The following is a 14,221-nucleotide window of genomic DNA, read 5'->3' on the forward strand; positions in this document are numbered from 1 at the left end:
GATCTGAGATGGTGGTGAACAGGTGTCTTGAAGACCTTGAGGGAAGAATGAGATTTAAGAGAATGTGTAACTTGGTTCCATCGGTGGAAAAAAGGGAATCGAATGAGTGGAGGTGAGCAGTGATTCTGGATTTTGGGAGTTTCACCAGAGGGGGTTGATGGTGGACCACACATGCTCTGCAGAAACTTGGGAGAGACAAAGAATGGATAATGCAGGGGGAATTCAAATCCTGGCCGATTCATACCAAAGGCTGAAAAAATGGTGGTGCTGATTCCGTGCTTGATGTTCAGCATTGAAAAGAATAGAGCATGGACAAATAATGCCAGGAAGGCAATGGAAAAACCACCCAGTATGACCCTTTCCAAGAAGCAATGCTCTGTAAAGAGTATAGTACATCAAATTATCAAATCAAATGTACAAACATACACACATACGTAGATAGATGTATACATTGGTACTTTTTTTGGACAAGGGTCTCGGCTCATGAAAAAGCGAAAGGACAAAGGCCAGCAGGTTTAGAGACTATCAAAGGGTAATGTGATGGTCGAAGGGAGCTTGACATATGCAAGGACAGAAGAAATAACAAAAATGAGTAACAATGGGTAGAGAGGAATAGAATGGGGAGGAGTCAGCATGTGAAGAAGAGATCTTAAATGGGCATGAGCAGCACATTTAAAACACTGAAGTGAGGACGAGACAAAGGGAGACTATTCCACAATCGGGAGAGGGGGATTAATGAATGTAGGTGGGGAACCAGCAAAGCTTTGGAAGGGTAAGTGAGAATTTGATGAATATGTGCAACCTGGGGTGGTTTGGAAAGGGCAGAAGGGAGACAGGGCAGGTGGAGCAGATGTAAGCTTGTAGAAAACAGAACCCCCACCATATTGCTGCTGGTGGGAGAGTGACAGTGAGAATCCACCTCTTGTCTTGAGATTTCAATGGTGAAGAAGGCCTTCTTTTTGAATGCTTCAAAGAGGAGTAAGGTGGGAAGCAGGAGTACCAGAGATCTGCATGAAATCCTTATATACTGTTGAGCTCAGTGAAGTTCAGGACAACTTTAGCTCTTTGAAGAAATGCCTCTAATTCTCTGGAGAATTGGAGATCGGCTTGCTTTTGGTGCCAGTTTGGTGATATGATCTCACCACAAAAAGTTGTGGCAGATCGTGAGACAGACTTTTCAGGGACTGCACCTCTTCTTAAATGTATAATTATTTTCCAATTGTTGTCTGAATTGGTTAAAACAGAGAGAAGGCAAGCCAAAAGCCATTATATTGTAACCAATTTTGACCTTGGATCCCTGTAATATCCCCATAAGATAAATCAGAAATCTTTCGATGCATCCCTATAGGGGTTGATTGAATACATCTTTCTGCAGTGTCAACATCATTTGGTTTGGTATTGAGGTTTAAATGCCTCTTAAACCAGGATATAATTGAGAGAGGCAAAGCTAAAACATTGCTGGACCTGCTGGAAGATTTTAAATAATAAAAATTATATACCATAAATAATGGGTAGATGTTCCCTCATCACTTTTCATAACAGTGAGCCAAACCTGAACATTAGGGTGCTTCATAATAGGGGGTAAAAAAATAAAAGTATGAATATTCATGCTCCCTGGGTGTGCCTTTGTTCCATTTGGCAGTTTAAACATACACACCAACTATGACGTAGATTGGAGGATGTTTAGGGGTTCCTCAAGTTGGCACAATATTGTTGAAATTTGCCAAACTGTAAATGACAACTTGCCATCGAATGTGCACAATGCAGTACACTTCACAATTAATATGGTTGTTTGATATTTTCATTGGAATTTACATACCTTCCTTTTTCAGATTGTGTCATGGCAACTGCAAGCACCACAAGGAGTTCTTTGTCAGTATGGTTGGTTGGCAAACCTACAGCAGATATTCACTGTGCTGGCTTGCCAACTAACAGAGCAGTTCTGTGCAATTTCTTATACCACCACACGGAGCATGGAAGTACTATTAAGGAAAGTGCAAAGCGGACCATTGAGACTGTTTCGGCACTTTGGGAAAAGGCCTGGATTCCCATCCAGTGACTGGACAAATGTCAGGAAAGGGTGATGAAGCTTTATCATCTATATCAAGAGCTGAAAAAGAATCGTCAAAAACCACAGCAGTCATATAGGATGAAAGAAGAGTTTTTCCAAGGAGACCTAGATGAGCTTTTTTTTAGAATAGTATATTACATTGTGCAAATTACGTGTATTTTGTAAATATGAACCAAAATTGTGTCAACTTGAGGAACCCCTAAATATCATGGAATTTTGTTCATTTTTGACCGATAAGTTCTTATGGGGGTATTGGAACAAAGGCAAAATTAGGGAGCAGCAAAAATCAAACTTTCATTTTTTTTGGAACACCCTACTGAACATGTGCAGCTTTATCATGAAGACGGCAAACAAACGAAATGCCCATATATCTAAAGGTGGCGAACACAAAGATGGTGAATGCAATCTACATTTCATGAGAAAAAAATGTCCACATATACTTCAAGATGGGCAAAGAAACGCACCACTTTGCAAACTAAAAAAATTGTTCGTAATCATTCTATCTCTTTAAAAACTGCTCGTTTCTCTCTACTCACTGGTACAGCTTTGCAAAGCTTTCTGTATGCCTCTCGCAAATGGACCTCTTTTGGTCCAAGGGAGAAGGACGCATTCTCTCCAGCAAATAATGCTGGGAAGCTGGAATGACGTTCTCCAGTCCACTGCAGGTTTGAGGCAGCAAGTAGAGCCCCGGGTCGCACCAGCTCTTGGGCTGCATGTTGTGCTAAGCCACCCCACACACGTAGAACCACAAACTCTTCCTTTGGAGCTCCCAAGTACACTGCCTGCATCGGAGCTGAGGGAAGCAATAGAAGGTGAAGCAATGCAGCCTGAGCTGACAGCAGATTAACTTTGGTAAAGGTTCATTCAGTTCAATCCATATTTGATAAGAAAGGAAGAAAGTAACGATTATGAGATAGTTAAAAGCCAAAATGCAAGCAAGCACACCCTCCCACAACAAGACTATTAAAAATAAAAACTTTACTTGCTCAAGCTTTCAGAGAACAGTATAAACAAGAATTTTTCATTCACATGAAACATAAATCAATTTTTTTTGCATTTCTTCAAATATTTTTTCGATCATACTTGTATAAAATATTCCTTCAGTTAGTTGCTTCATTAATCATTTGACCTGATCCTCTGATATTGTATTTCTTTTTTCTGGTAAGAATATTTAAAGCCCTTTGAAAGGGATTAATTGGATTTGACAGTTGGTAAAGAAGGTACCCAATATTCTTGCTCATGGTCGTTCTCCTAAAGTTATACTCGTATGGCGTTGAGTCTCCTTTCCTCTAAGACTCAACCATCCTAACCTTGCGTCTGTTGCCAAACTAGCGATGATTTGTAAGTTCATAATTACTTGTCCTTTTTCAGTCAAAGTTCGTAATTACTTATCAAACGAATTTTTACTTTTTTGTTCCAAGGAGTGGTTCATATTCACAAGGTGTGTCATATTTAAATGGAATAACTAGCTATCGAAAGACACTTTCTCCAACACCAAACATGAGCTTGTAGGGTGGTTAATGCTAGTGTTTTACCTTGCAATGCTCTTTGTACATATTCATCAATGGGAAGAATGAAGATCACACAAATAAGCTTAAAATAAATACAAACACCTACCCCTTATCAGGGCTTTCAGTTGGAACCCTCAAAATTTTGCTGAATTTTAGTTGTATCAAAACGACTTCTAAGGGAATTCAAGGTGTTCAATTTTCCTCCCCACTGTGGCCTAATTTGAGCATATGAGGCGACTGTCAACGACCCTATTTTCATTGAACAAAAATGGCGATGATGACGAAATGCACGGAGAGAATGAGAACGGTGTAAGCTCTGAGCACTGCTGGAATAGTGTGAGTATGTCACCGACAGCGTGCCAGGAGAAATAAGCGAATGTGGTTAAAGCCCCGGGTGGAGAGAAATCCAGTTCAGGAAGCATTCAATAACTTGCTGGTTCAATTTGTTGTAGAAGATAAGAGAACTCGTGTATATATTTACAAGTTAACACCCGTTCCCTCTGGGAATGTGCCGCCGCATGAAAATCACATTCACGCTTGTTCTTCCTTAAATGACAGAGGAGCTCCTTGTGAGCCAACGGTCATCCATAGCTAGTGCTCAACTGTGTCTGCAGATGTCCTCCTGCAGTTTGGTTACTTTTTATGAGGAGGTTGATGGAAGGATTTGCACTCCGGCCACCGGAAAAGCCTTCACTCCAGAAAGCACAAGAAAAACGCAAAGAAAATTGAAAACCAACTCCATGGGAGTACCTCCTGTGCAGCTGCCCTCCGCAGGGTAGCACACTAGATGACCGGATTGGGGAAAAGCCTTCGGGACCCCCACTCTTTGATGATAGGAAAATTACAAGGCAACCTTCCTGGGTCAGATTGTGGTCGTGCGTGTCAGGGTGGTGCTGAGGTGTCGTCCACCAGACGATGGTCTCCTTGGGTTACCCTGAGGCGGTCCCTTCAGATGGGTGCCTGGAATGTCCTATCCCTAAGACAGGATGATCACTTGTCTCTGTTCTCATCTTAGCTCTAGTGTTTGAACATTGGTGTTGCAGCACTCTCTGAGGTTCAGAGACCAGATTGCAGTGACATCATGGTGGGTGGTTGCACCTACTATTGGTTTGGTCGCTCTGATGGTTACCATGCCCAAGGAGTTGCTGAAGCTGTGTCCAATAAGCTGACACCAATGATAATTGAGGTAACACCGGTCAACGAGCGTATTGTGAGACAGGATTTGTCACTCCTTGGGTGTCATTTCCCTGGTCTCTGTAAATGCTCCGACTGAGGCGAGTGATCTCACCGTGAAGGACGCATTCTATGCCACACTCGAGTCTGTGGTTGATCAGAGCCCCAGGAGAGATACACTTCTCGTCTTGGGGGATTTCAATGCATCGACTGGAACAGATAGGGATGGTTATGAGACGTGTGTTGGTCCCCATGGGTCTGGAACTGTGAACCCGAATAGCAATAAGTTCCTTGATTTTGCAAGAAATCATGGACTTAGGGTGGCTGGTTCGTAGTTTCAGTGCCCACAGGCTCATCGCTGGACTTGTTATTCCAATACTGGTGGTGTAGCAAAGGAAATTGGCCATGTGCTCATTTATGGTCACTGGAGGATGATCCAGAACTGCAGGGTCTAAAGGGGCTGTCACACTTTGACGTTTTGCCAGCGTATGGCAAGGTCTCAAAATGTATGTAAAACGCTGGTGTACGCTGAACTATTGATGTTTTTTAAGTTTTGGGCGTATAATAACGTGTTGGACGTATGCATAACGTATGAGTAACGTACACAGAACGTTTTAATCACATATAGATAACTTATACCAACGAATGCTGAGCGTGTTGTCGGCGTTCACAACCTATGCCCAACGATAGCCTAACTTATACATCGCGCGCGGCAGCGTATCGCTGACGATCACGTGGCATTGGCTATTCATAGGCTGCGGCTCGACGATTCAAATCATAACCGCACAAGACATCGAAGTGTGAAGCCGCTGTCACACCTTCACGTTTTAGCCAGCGTATGCCGACGTATGAAAAATTTGCCAAACCAAGCTGGCACACGTCGAATACGTTATGGGTAAGTTTTGTATACGTGAGTACATCGAGAAATTTTCAGCATGTTGAAAATTTCTCGACATACTCGACGTATGACACACGTTCCGCATACGCTGGCATAAGTTGTAGGCATGCTACGCGATCGTTGACACACGTTACTTGTACATTACTCATATGTCGAAACACGTCAAGGTAATGGTTAGCGTCAGTGTTCCATACTCCCTGGTTCTTCTTTTTGTTTGTTTTTTTTTTCTTCGGTATGACGGTGATGTTGACACTTCGATTTCTAGTGCGGTTATGATTTATATCGTTGAGCGGCAGCCTATTAATTATATTATATTATAACTGCACTAGAAATCGAAGTGTCAACATCACCGTCATACCGAAGAAAAAAAAAAAACCAGGGAGTCTGGAACACTGACGCTAACCATTACCTTGACGTGTTTCGACTTATGAGTAACATACAAGTAACATGTGTCGACGTGCGTCAACGATCGCGTAACGTGCCTACAACACATTACTCATAGGTTTGAAATAAGTTTCGGGTATGCTAAACACTACCTCGACGTGTTTCGACATAATAAGTAACCTACAAGTAACGTGCGTCAACGATCGCGTAACGTGCCTACAACTTATGGCCAAGCGTATGCGGAATGTGCGAGTCATACGCTGGCATACGTCGAAAATTTCAAGCATGGAAGATTTGTCTAACACCTCGGCGTACAAAGACGTATGCCAGCGTACTACAAAAAAGCCAGCATACTACGACGTATGCCAGCGTGCTCTTAACGTATACAAACTTACCCATAACGTATTCGACGTGTGCCAGCGTTTTAGCCAAATTTTGCATACATCAGGCATACGCTGGCTAAATCGTCAAGGTGTGACAGGGTCTTAACGGAGTGCTTAGTTCCTCAATACTGACCACAGGCTTGTGGTAGCAACTCTGAAGTTGCAGCTTAAACCCAGGAGAATGGCACCATCCCAGCCGAGGCTGGATGTTGGCAAGCTCAAGGATGAGAGGGTAGTTGAGGAGTTTGCGAACAGGCTGATGGATGTATGGTCCCAATGGATGGATGGTAGTATCACTACTCGACGAAAGATGGCTTCCAATTTGCCAGACTGAAGTACACCCACCATCTCAAAAGGTTGAACAGCACGGGACATCTGGTTGGCAATCAACTCCACAACAACAGAAGAACTCCCACAGCCTATCGGATAATTCTACTTTTCATGAGTCTGGAGATTTGAACATCTGTTGAAAACTGTCTTTACTTGTTGAACCATGCTTGTATGAACAGGATGATACATTCTGAGAAATAGCCAACTTGTACCTTAATTAAATGTATTCACCTATTTACCAAGAGTTTCCAAGTTTCTCTGATGAGGCAAATTTAAAACTTGGTTATTGATTGTTTGATAATAATAAATCACAGCAGGAACCAACCCCAATTCCACCCTCGCCCACAATGTCCACCTTTATCAGAAAGCAAGAAAAATATTTTTTACAGTGCAGTGGTGAACATACATTGCTTTGCATCCACGGTGATGACAAATCCCACAACATCCACCTCATGGAAGAAAGGCTGAAAACTTGTTCTGGAAAAGGCCTCAAGAGGAACAACCTCTCTGGGTTGGTAAACTTTGCATTTCTGTTCATCCAGGGCCTGTAAACAACAGCAAGTTTATATATAGCAAGGATATTTTATGAACTGGCTATAACTACATAAAGCAAAGGATGACTGAAATAACAAAATAATTAAACTACTTATACAAAAGTCACAACAAAATTAATTTTGTAAAATACTTATCTGATTGCGGTTTAGTTTCACTCGACAGCAAAGCAACAATAGTGATTGAACATACTGTCCAGGGTGAAACGCAATGGGTACAGCAGAGCTGCCGGGTATAATTATGATTTGAAATCATATCAATAATGAAATATAACTGACATCCAGTGGAAGGAACTTGCTCTTCTTGGTGGCAGTAAGTTTCAATCCACCACTTGAACACCTCCTACCAGGTGTGACTGCAAGATGATAGGCACGCAGCCGCTGCCCTTCTTTAATTTGGTCTTTCAGTTCAGCCTGCGGTCGCCACACATTCAGTTGGCAGCCTGAAGTGACAGAAAATGGTCAAAAGTAATCATCAACATATAAATTAAGAATGGCTCCCAATAACATGTTACTTGCACATGTGTAAATGTGAGTTTGCACAAGAACTAATGCAATTTAAAAGTTACACAAAATATCTCTTGTGCATGCACCGCCCAGACGCGTCCGGAGACAAACACCGCCCAGACGCGTCCGGAGACGAACACCGCCCAGACGCGTCCGGAGACAAACACCGCCCAGACGCGTCCGGAAACAAACACCGCCCAGACGCGTCCGGAGACGAACACCGCTCACACGCGTCCGGAGACGAACACCACCCAGACGCGTCCGGAGACCAACACCGCCCAGATGCGTCCGGAGACAAACACCGCCCAGACGCGTCCGGAGACAAAGACCGCCAAGACGCGTCCGGAGACAAACACCGCCCAGACGCGTCTGGAAACAAACACCGCCCAGACGCGTCCAGAGACAAACACCGAGTTAGCAGAAGAAAATGTTATGCTTTATGAACACACACACACACACACACACACACACACACACACACACACACACACACACACACACACACACACACACACACACACACACACACACACACACACACACACACACACACACACAATTAGTGTTTGGCCGATATCAACAATTTCTTGCTCATCGGCTAATTGGAGTCAGTGTGATTACTGACTGCAGTACATACTGTATTCAACCCAAAAACCTTGAGTAGCTTTCACCCTTTGTTTTAGGGGAATTTCAATGAAGACATTTTGAAAAAACAACAGTGCAGTATAATTGTTTCAAGGAGATGTGCGAAACCATTAATTTTTATAAACAGCTGGCAAGCGTCATGTGATGGGAAGAAAAAAAAAATTGGGCTCGATAATTTCAAAAACACGTTAATACGGATGGCAAACCGCTTGGAAATCGGGTGTTATCAAATGTATTTTGCTTTGAAACTCAAAAAAGAGAAACCATATAACCTTTCGAAAGCCCATCATCATCATAAGATATGGGATGAAACGTTGCCACCACCAAGTATGCAGGTATGTACACACCCACGGAGAATCACTTTAAAATCCAAATGTACCCATATTAGTGGGGCAGATAACAGCAATTTTTGAGAGGAATCGGTGTTTGAGAGGAAATTTGATACAAGCATCAAATTTGGCACATTTGTTCTCAAGGGGATTCTAATCAAATCTGCCTGATTGGCCATTTGAAAATCCAAATTTTGAAAAATTTGAAAAAAATAAATAAAAATAAATAAAGTCAAGATCACGAATCAATGTGGGATGCTGGCTGCGATTGGTGAATGTTTCAGAAACATCATCAAAGACGTTCCAAGTCTGCCATGCAGTTTTCTTCCCTTTACCGCAGAAGGCAGACACGACGTCCCATCCAGTGAACGCATGGAAGTATGGGATCCCTCCAGCTTTCTCAGGCCCTATTGCAGAAACTACCTCATGGACTGGAATCCATCGCGCCTTGGCTCCTTGGCCAAAGGCAATCCACATGTTCTCAAGACCTAGTTCCTGTAAGGATGGCAGTACAGATATTGCTATGACTAGTACGTCCATGTCATTAGCCTTAATGATAATGGACTTGCTACCATCCGTCGTTGCATCCGTGGCGTGTACAAATATTCGAGTGTCAGCTTCTTCAAGACAACATGGAGACACAGCATCCAGTGACTTCCTTGTGTTGCTTATGGCATCTTCTCCTTTTGTGACAATGACTGTACTTGTTGTCTGTGCTTCACACATCTTTTCCGCAAGAAGTGAAACAGCTCAGTCTTGTTGCTGTCATCTCGAAGAAAGCTTCTCCAGTTACTTGGGGTCTTACTAGTTCCTGTCACTCTTCTTCTGATTCCTTGCCCCCCTTTTCGACCTTGCCTCGGACTTCAGACTTGACTTCTTGTACACATCAAACACTACGTCCACCCTCTCATACCTGGCACCATAGGATTCCACCTTTGGGATGATGTCTTCTTTAGCATAGTCATCAAATATCTTTGAAGTGCGTGGAGGTTGGGCATTGATAAGTGCTGAGCCATCAATGATGACTGCATCTCCCCTTGGTTCTCTGTCTGGGATGTTCACTTGCTCTTCAAGAATTTCAGCCAGCTGTGACTTCAAATTATTTTGAATTTTTTTTTCCCTTCAAATTTTTCAAAATTTGAATTTTCAAATGGCCATTCGAGCAGATTTGATCAGAAAGCCCTGCAGAACAGAAATGCCAAATTTGATGCTTGTATCATAATTTGCACGATTTTTCTACTTTCTACTACACTATATGTACCTCTACCTTGTAGCAACTGCCGACTGTACATCCCGGTCGGGACACAAACTGGACTGCTCTCGACTGTAAGGCACCTGGTAAGCGGCTTAAGCACTCAATCAAGTACTCCAAATAAATAATTGATAAGGAATGGCTGACTTGGCAAGGGGCATAAAAAGGTCGTAAATTAGCAATCACCGAACCGTCATATTAAACACCGGACCGCCGGAGAATATTACATACCCGAAATATCAAATATGCCCGAATTGGACAAATGAACACTTTGTTTTTAGCACTCGGAACTGCTGCTAAGTTCGATTCTGGAGCTTCAATTATTTCATTCAGCTTAGTTTAAGAGATTCTTGGGGTTATGGCATGTGCGGAAATGAAAGAGATTCTCGAGGTTATGGCATGTGCAATGCAATGCTTATAAAGCACTGCAATGTTCCTTGCGATTCATACGTATGATGATCAGGCATATTATGAGTGAGGAAAGTGAAAAAAAATGTTTTATCGTTAAGCAATTGTTGTGGCCTGTTCTAAGTCAAGGCATGATTGAGCAGGCCAAAAAATATGGCAGTTTCAGACCCCAGCGAGGTCACCCAGGATAAGCCTCAAGACCCCATAGAGAGTGAGGTGGCCGAGAATGCGCCCGATTAAGGATACAATTTGAAAGGGCCATTCATTATCTTCAAAAGGGGTGTTTTAATTCAACAAAACACTTCCTTGAATTTTCTTGGTATGCATGGGAAGTTTCAGGCTGTGAGGTTTCACAGTTTTGAAGTTATGGAGGAAAAAACACACACACACACACACACACACACACACACACACACACACACACACACACACACACACACACACACACACACACACACTTAGTTTTTAGAAGATATACCAGCAGGGTAACCCATCACTGATAGGTTTGTCGATGTCCCACCTTAAGGCCCGGTCACACCTTGACGTTTTAGCCAACGTATGCCGATTTTTGAATTTTTTTTCTAAAACTCTGGCACACGTTGAATACGTTATGGGTAAGTTTTGATAACATTGAGAGCACGCTGAAAAACACTGCCATACGTCGTTGTACGTTGGCTTTAAACGTTGTACTTTTCGGTTGTCCTCAAATTTTTTCATGCTTGAAATTTCACGACGTATGCCGGCGTATGACTCACACGTTCCGCTACGCTGGCCACAAGTTGTATGCACGGTCTGCGATCGTTGACAGACGTCAACACATGCTACTTGTAAGTTAATCATAAGTTGAGACACGCCGAGGTAATGTTTAGCGTACCCGAAACTTATTTCTAACCTATGATTAACGTGTTGTTGGCACGTTACGCGATCGTTGCCACACATCGACAGACGTTACTTTTAAGTTACTCATAGGCTGAAAGACGTCGGTATAATGGCTCGTCCTTGAGTCAGCGTCCACGGCCACGGCCAGGACACTTATTTGCAGCATTCTTCAAACTTTTCTTCGGCATGACGAGGATGTTCACACTTCGATGTCTAGCTTGGCTATGATTCCAATTGTACATCGGCAGCGTCTATTTAAAATAGTCGAGTTTGAGCGTTTTAACACGTTCAGAAGAAACGCTTCAAATTTCCAAACCCCAGCGTCAAAAAAAATAAAAATAATAAAATAAAAAAAACAAAGGCGAGTGACAGCAATTTAAATCCTTCCTTGTAAACAATGAAAATAGCTGAGTTGTACCGTTTAAAAGTCGTTGAGTGTAAAAAAAAATCCAATTGTTGAGCGCAAGCGTCTACTTTCAATCGTGGAGATGCAGCCATTTAAATCGTTGAGTGGCAGCCTATGAACCTACCCGTGGACACGCGGACGCAAGGACGATCCATCATAACCCACACCCTCCCCCTCACACTCACCTACTACTGCCAACATGAACAAACTACTACTAATACTAATACTAATACTAATACTAATACTGATACTGATACTGCTGACATGGACATCGACTCAAAAAGGAACTCGAAAACACTGTTGGGTTCATAAAAATGAACACCATTTTTATATATCAATTCCCAAAACCGCTGGGAACACGTCTTTATATGGCAGTTGTAACCTAGAAACACGTTCATTTTTTTTTTTTTTGTCGACCTTAAGAGGTCATTGGAATACGTCTACATACGTCGATGTGTGTTGGGACTACGTAAAGAATTGGTTCAAAGCACGTCAAACATAAGTTAGAAATAAGTTTCGCGTAAAAAAGACATTACCGCGACGTGTTTCGACTTATGAGTAGCTTATAAGTAGCCTTTGTGGAGGTGTGTAAGCGTCCACATATCGTGTGTAAAACTTATCCCCATCGCATGCGGAACGTGTGTCATACGCCGAGTACGTCGTAAAATTTTGAACATGTTTAAAATTTCTTGACGTACTCTACTTACTACGACGTATGATAGCATACTTTAGCGTTCTACTCACGTATACCAAACTTACTCATACAGTATTTGACGTGCCCCCAACGTTTTAGACACATTTTTCTTAGGTCGGCATACGCTGGCAAGATCGCCAAGGTGTGACCGCGATGTTGTCACTTCCATTTCTACGGCAGTTATGATTCGAATCGTTGTGCGTCAGCCTTTTAATAGGCTACGTCACGACATCGTCGGCGATGCGTGCAACGCGCTATGCCGAAGTTAGACTATCGTTGGGCAGAGGTTGTGTAGGCCAACAACAGGTTCAGCATTCGTTGGTATAAGTTATCTATAACACAACGAAACGTTCTGTGTTCATTACTAATATGTTATGCATACGACCAACTCGTTATGAATACGTCCGAATCTTAAAAAAAAAAATCAAAAGTTCAACGTCAGCCAGCGTTTTACAAACATTTTAATACGTTGCCATCGCTGGCTAAAACGTCAAGGTGTGACCGGGCCTTTAAATGAGCAATTTTGTTGAGTGTGTATTGGGAAAAAGGGGAATTCTGTGTAAATATTCAGATATCGCAATCATAGCAATAGTGTGCAGATATCACAGTGGGTGGAGCTGATAACCTCGACAACTTCGTTCCATGCCACCAGCGAAGATTTCCAATCCATGCTGGTTGTATCTCCAAAGTACTACTTGGGAGTGAGAGTTATATGACAAAAGCTCGGCTGGGACACGGATTTAGGCACGTTTTGGGCCTACTACCTGATGGAAGATCACCGAAGTTCTTTCCATGCCAACTGACTACCTCCAGGCACCTATTCCTCTTCAGATCGCTTCTTCAGTCCCCAAACTGCCCTCTCTCTGTACTCCCCGTGGCTTTGCTTTCGGCAATTTTCATTCAGTATTTCTCACAGAATTTACTTCTGGTTTCCCATCTGATGATGCATAGATCAGTAGTTTCAATTTCACTTTTGTAACATCAATTTCACTTTGGGAAACCAGTTTTGATTCGTCATTGCAACTTGTGATGCGACTCGAATGATGCGTGAAAAAGGTAATAAAAACGATTTTCAGGGGAATTATTTTTCAGTTTTCTAAGGGGTCTAAATTGGCTTAAGGGTCTCAAGAGAGCCTCATACGTCTAAATTGGTCGAAGGGTCTAAGGGTGAAAGCAAAAGGGTTTTAAAATGACCAAAGGGGTCTAAAATATCCAAAGGGTCTCAAAGTATCCAAATAGTCTTAAAAAGTATATAGGTCTGAAAAGTGTTGAAAAGGTCAAGGAAAGTGTATATATATATATATATATATATATATATATATATATATATATATATATATATATATATATATATATATATATATATATATATATATATATATATATATATATATATCTCAAAAGGGTCCACCAGTGTGTGATGGAGTCTAAAAGGTGCAAAGGTCTAAGGGGTCTCAGTGATCTAATGGAGCCCAAAGGGTGTAAATCCATCATCAGAGCTGATATCAATACCTCCCTTTTCTTCAACAACCTCATCTCAGATGACCAATTTGTTTCAGACCAGGTCACTCTACCTTAGACACGCCTGCTTCCACTCACGCAACAATGGATAGAGGCCCTCAATGTCAGACAAGAGCTCAGCGTCTTCACCCTGGACATATCTCATGCCTGTGATCCACTCTGGCATCGTGACTTGCTCTCTAAACTGTGCCTATGGCATTCAAAGCCAACTCCACACATGATTTATTGACTTCCTCAACTCTGGTAGCCAACGTGTGGTACTTAATGGGATCCTTTCAT

The 14,221-nt window shown here is 42.3% G+C and overlaps 1 protein-coding gene across 7 annotated transcripts in view; it reads right to left on the bottom strand.

Moving 5' to 3' along the window:
* BRCA2 (BRCA2 DNA repair associated) overlaps positions 1 to 14,221 on the bottom strand; it is a 265,664-nt gene that overhangs the window by 23,350 nt on the left and 228,093 nt on the right. For all 7 annotated transcript variants that reach the window (XM_085850729.1, XM_085850730.1, XM_085850728.1 and 4 more), the window contains 3 exons: positions 7,581 to 7,744; positions 7,157 to 7,295; positions 2,608 to 2,864 (listed from right to left, as the gene is read on the bottom strand). In XM_085850729.1, coding sequence (XP_085706855.1) covers positions 2,608 to 2,864; positions 7,157 to 7,295; positions 7,581 to 7,744 — 560 coding nt within the window. The remainder of the gene's footprint in view (positions 1 to 2,607; positions 2,865 to 7,156; positions 7,296 to 7,580; positions 7,745 to 14,221) is intronic.

This window comes from Eptatretus burgeri, chromosome 13, assembly GCF_056783735.1.
Source record: "Eptatretus burgeri isolate ZD-2024b chromosome 13, Ebu_testis_v1, whole genome shotgun sequence".
NCBI classification, from domain to species: domain Eukaryota; kingdom Metazoa; phylum Chordata; class Myxini; order Myxiniformes; family Myxinidae; genus Eptatretus; species Eptatretus burgeri.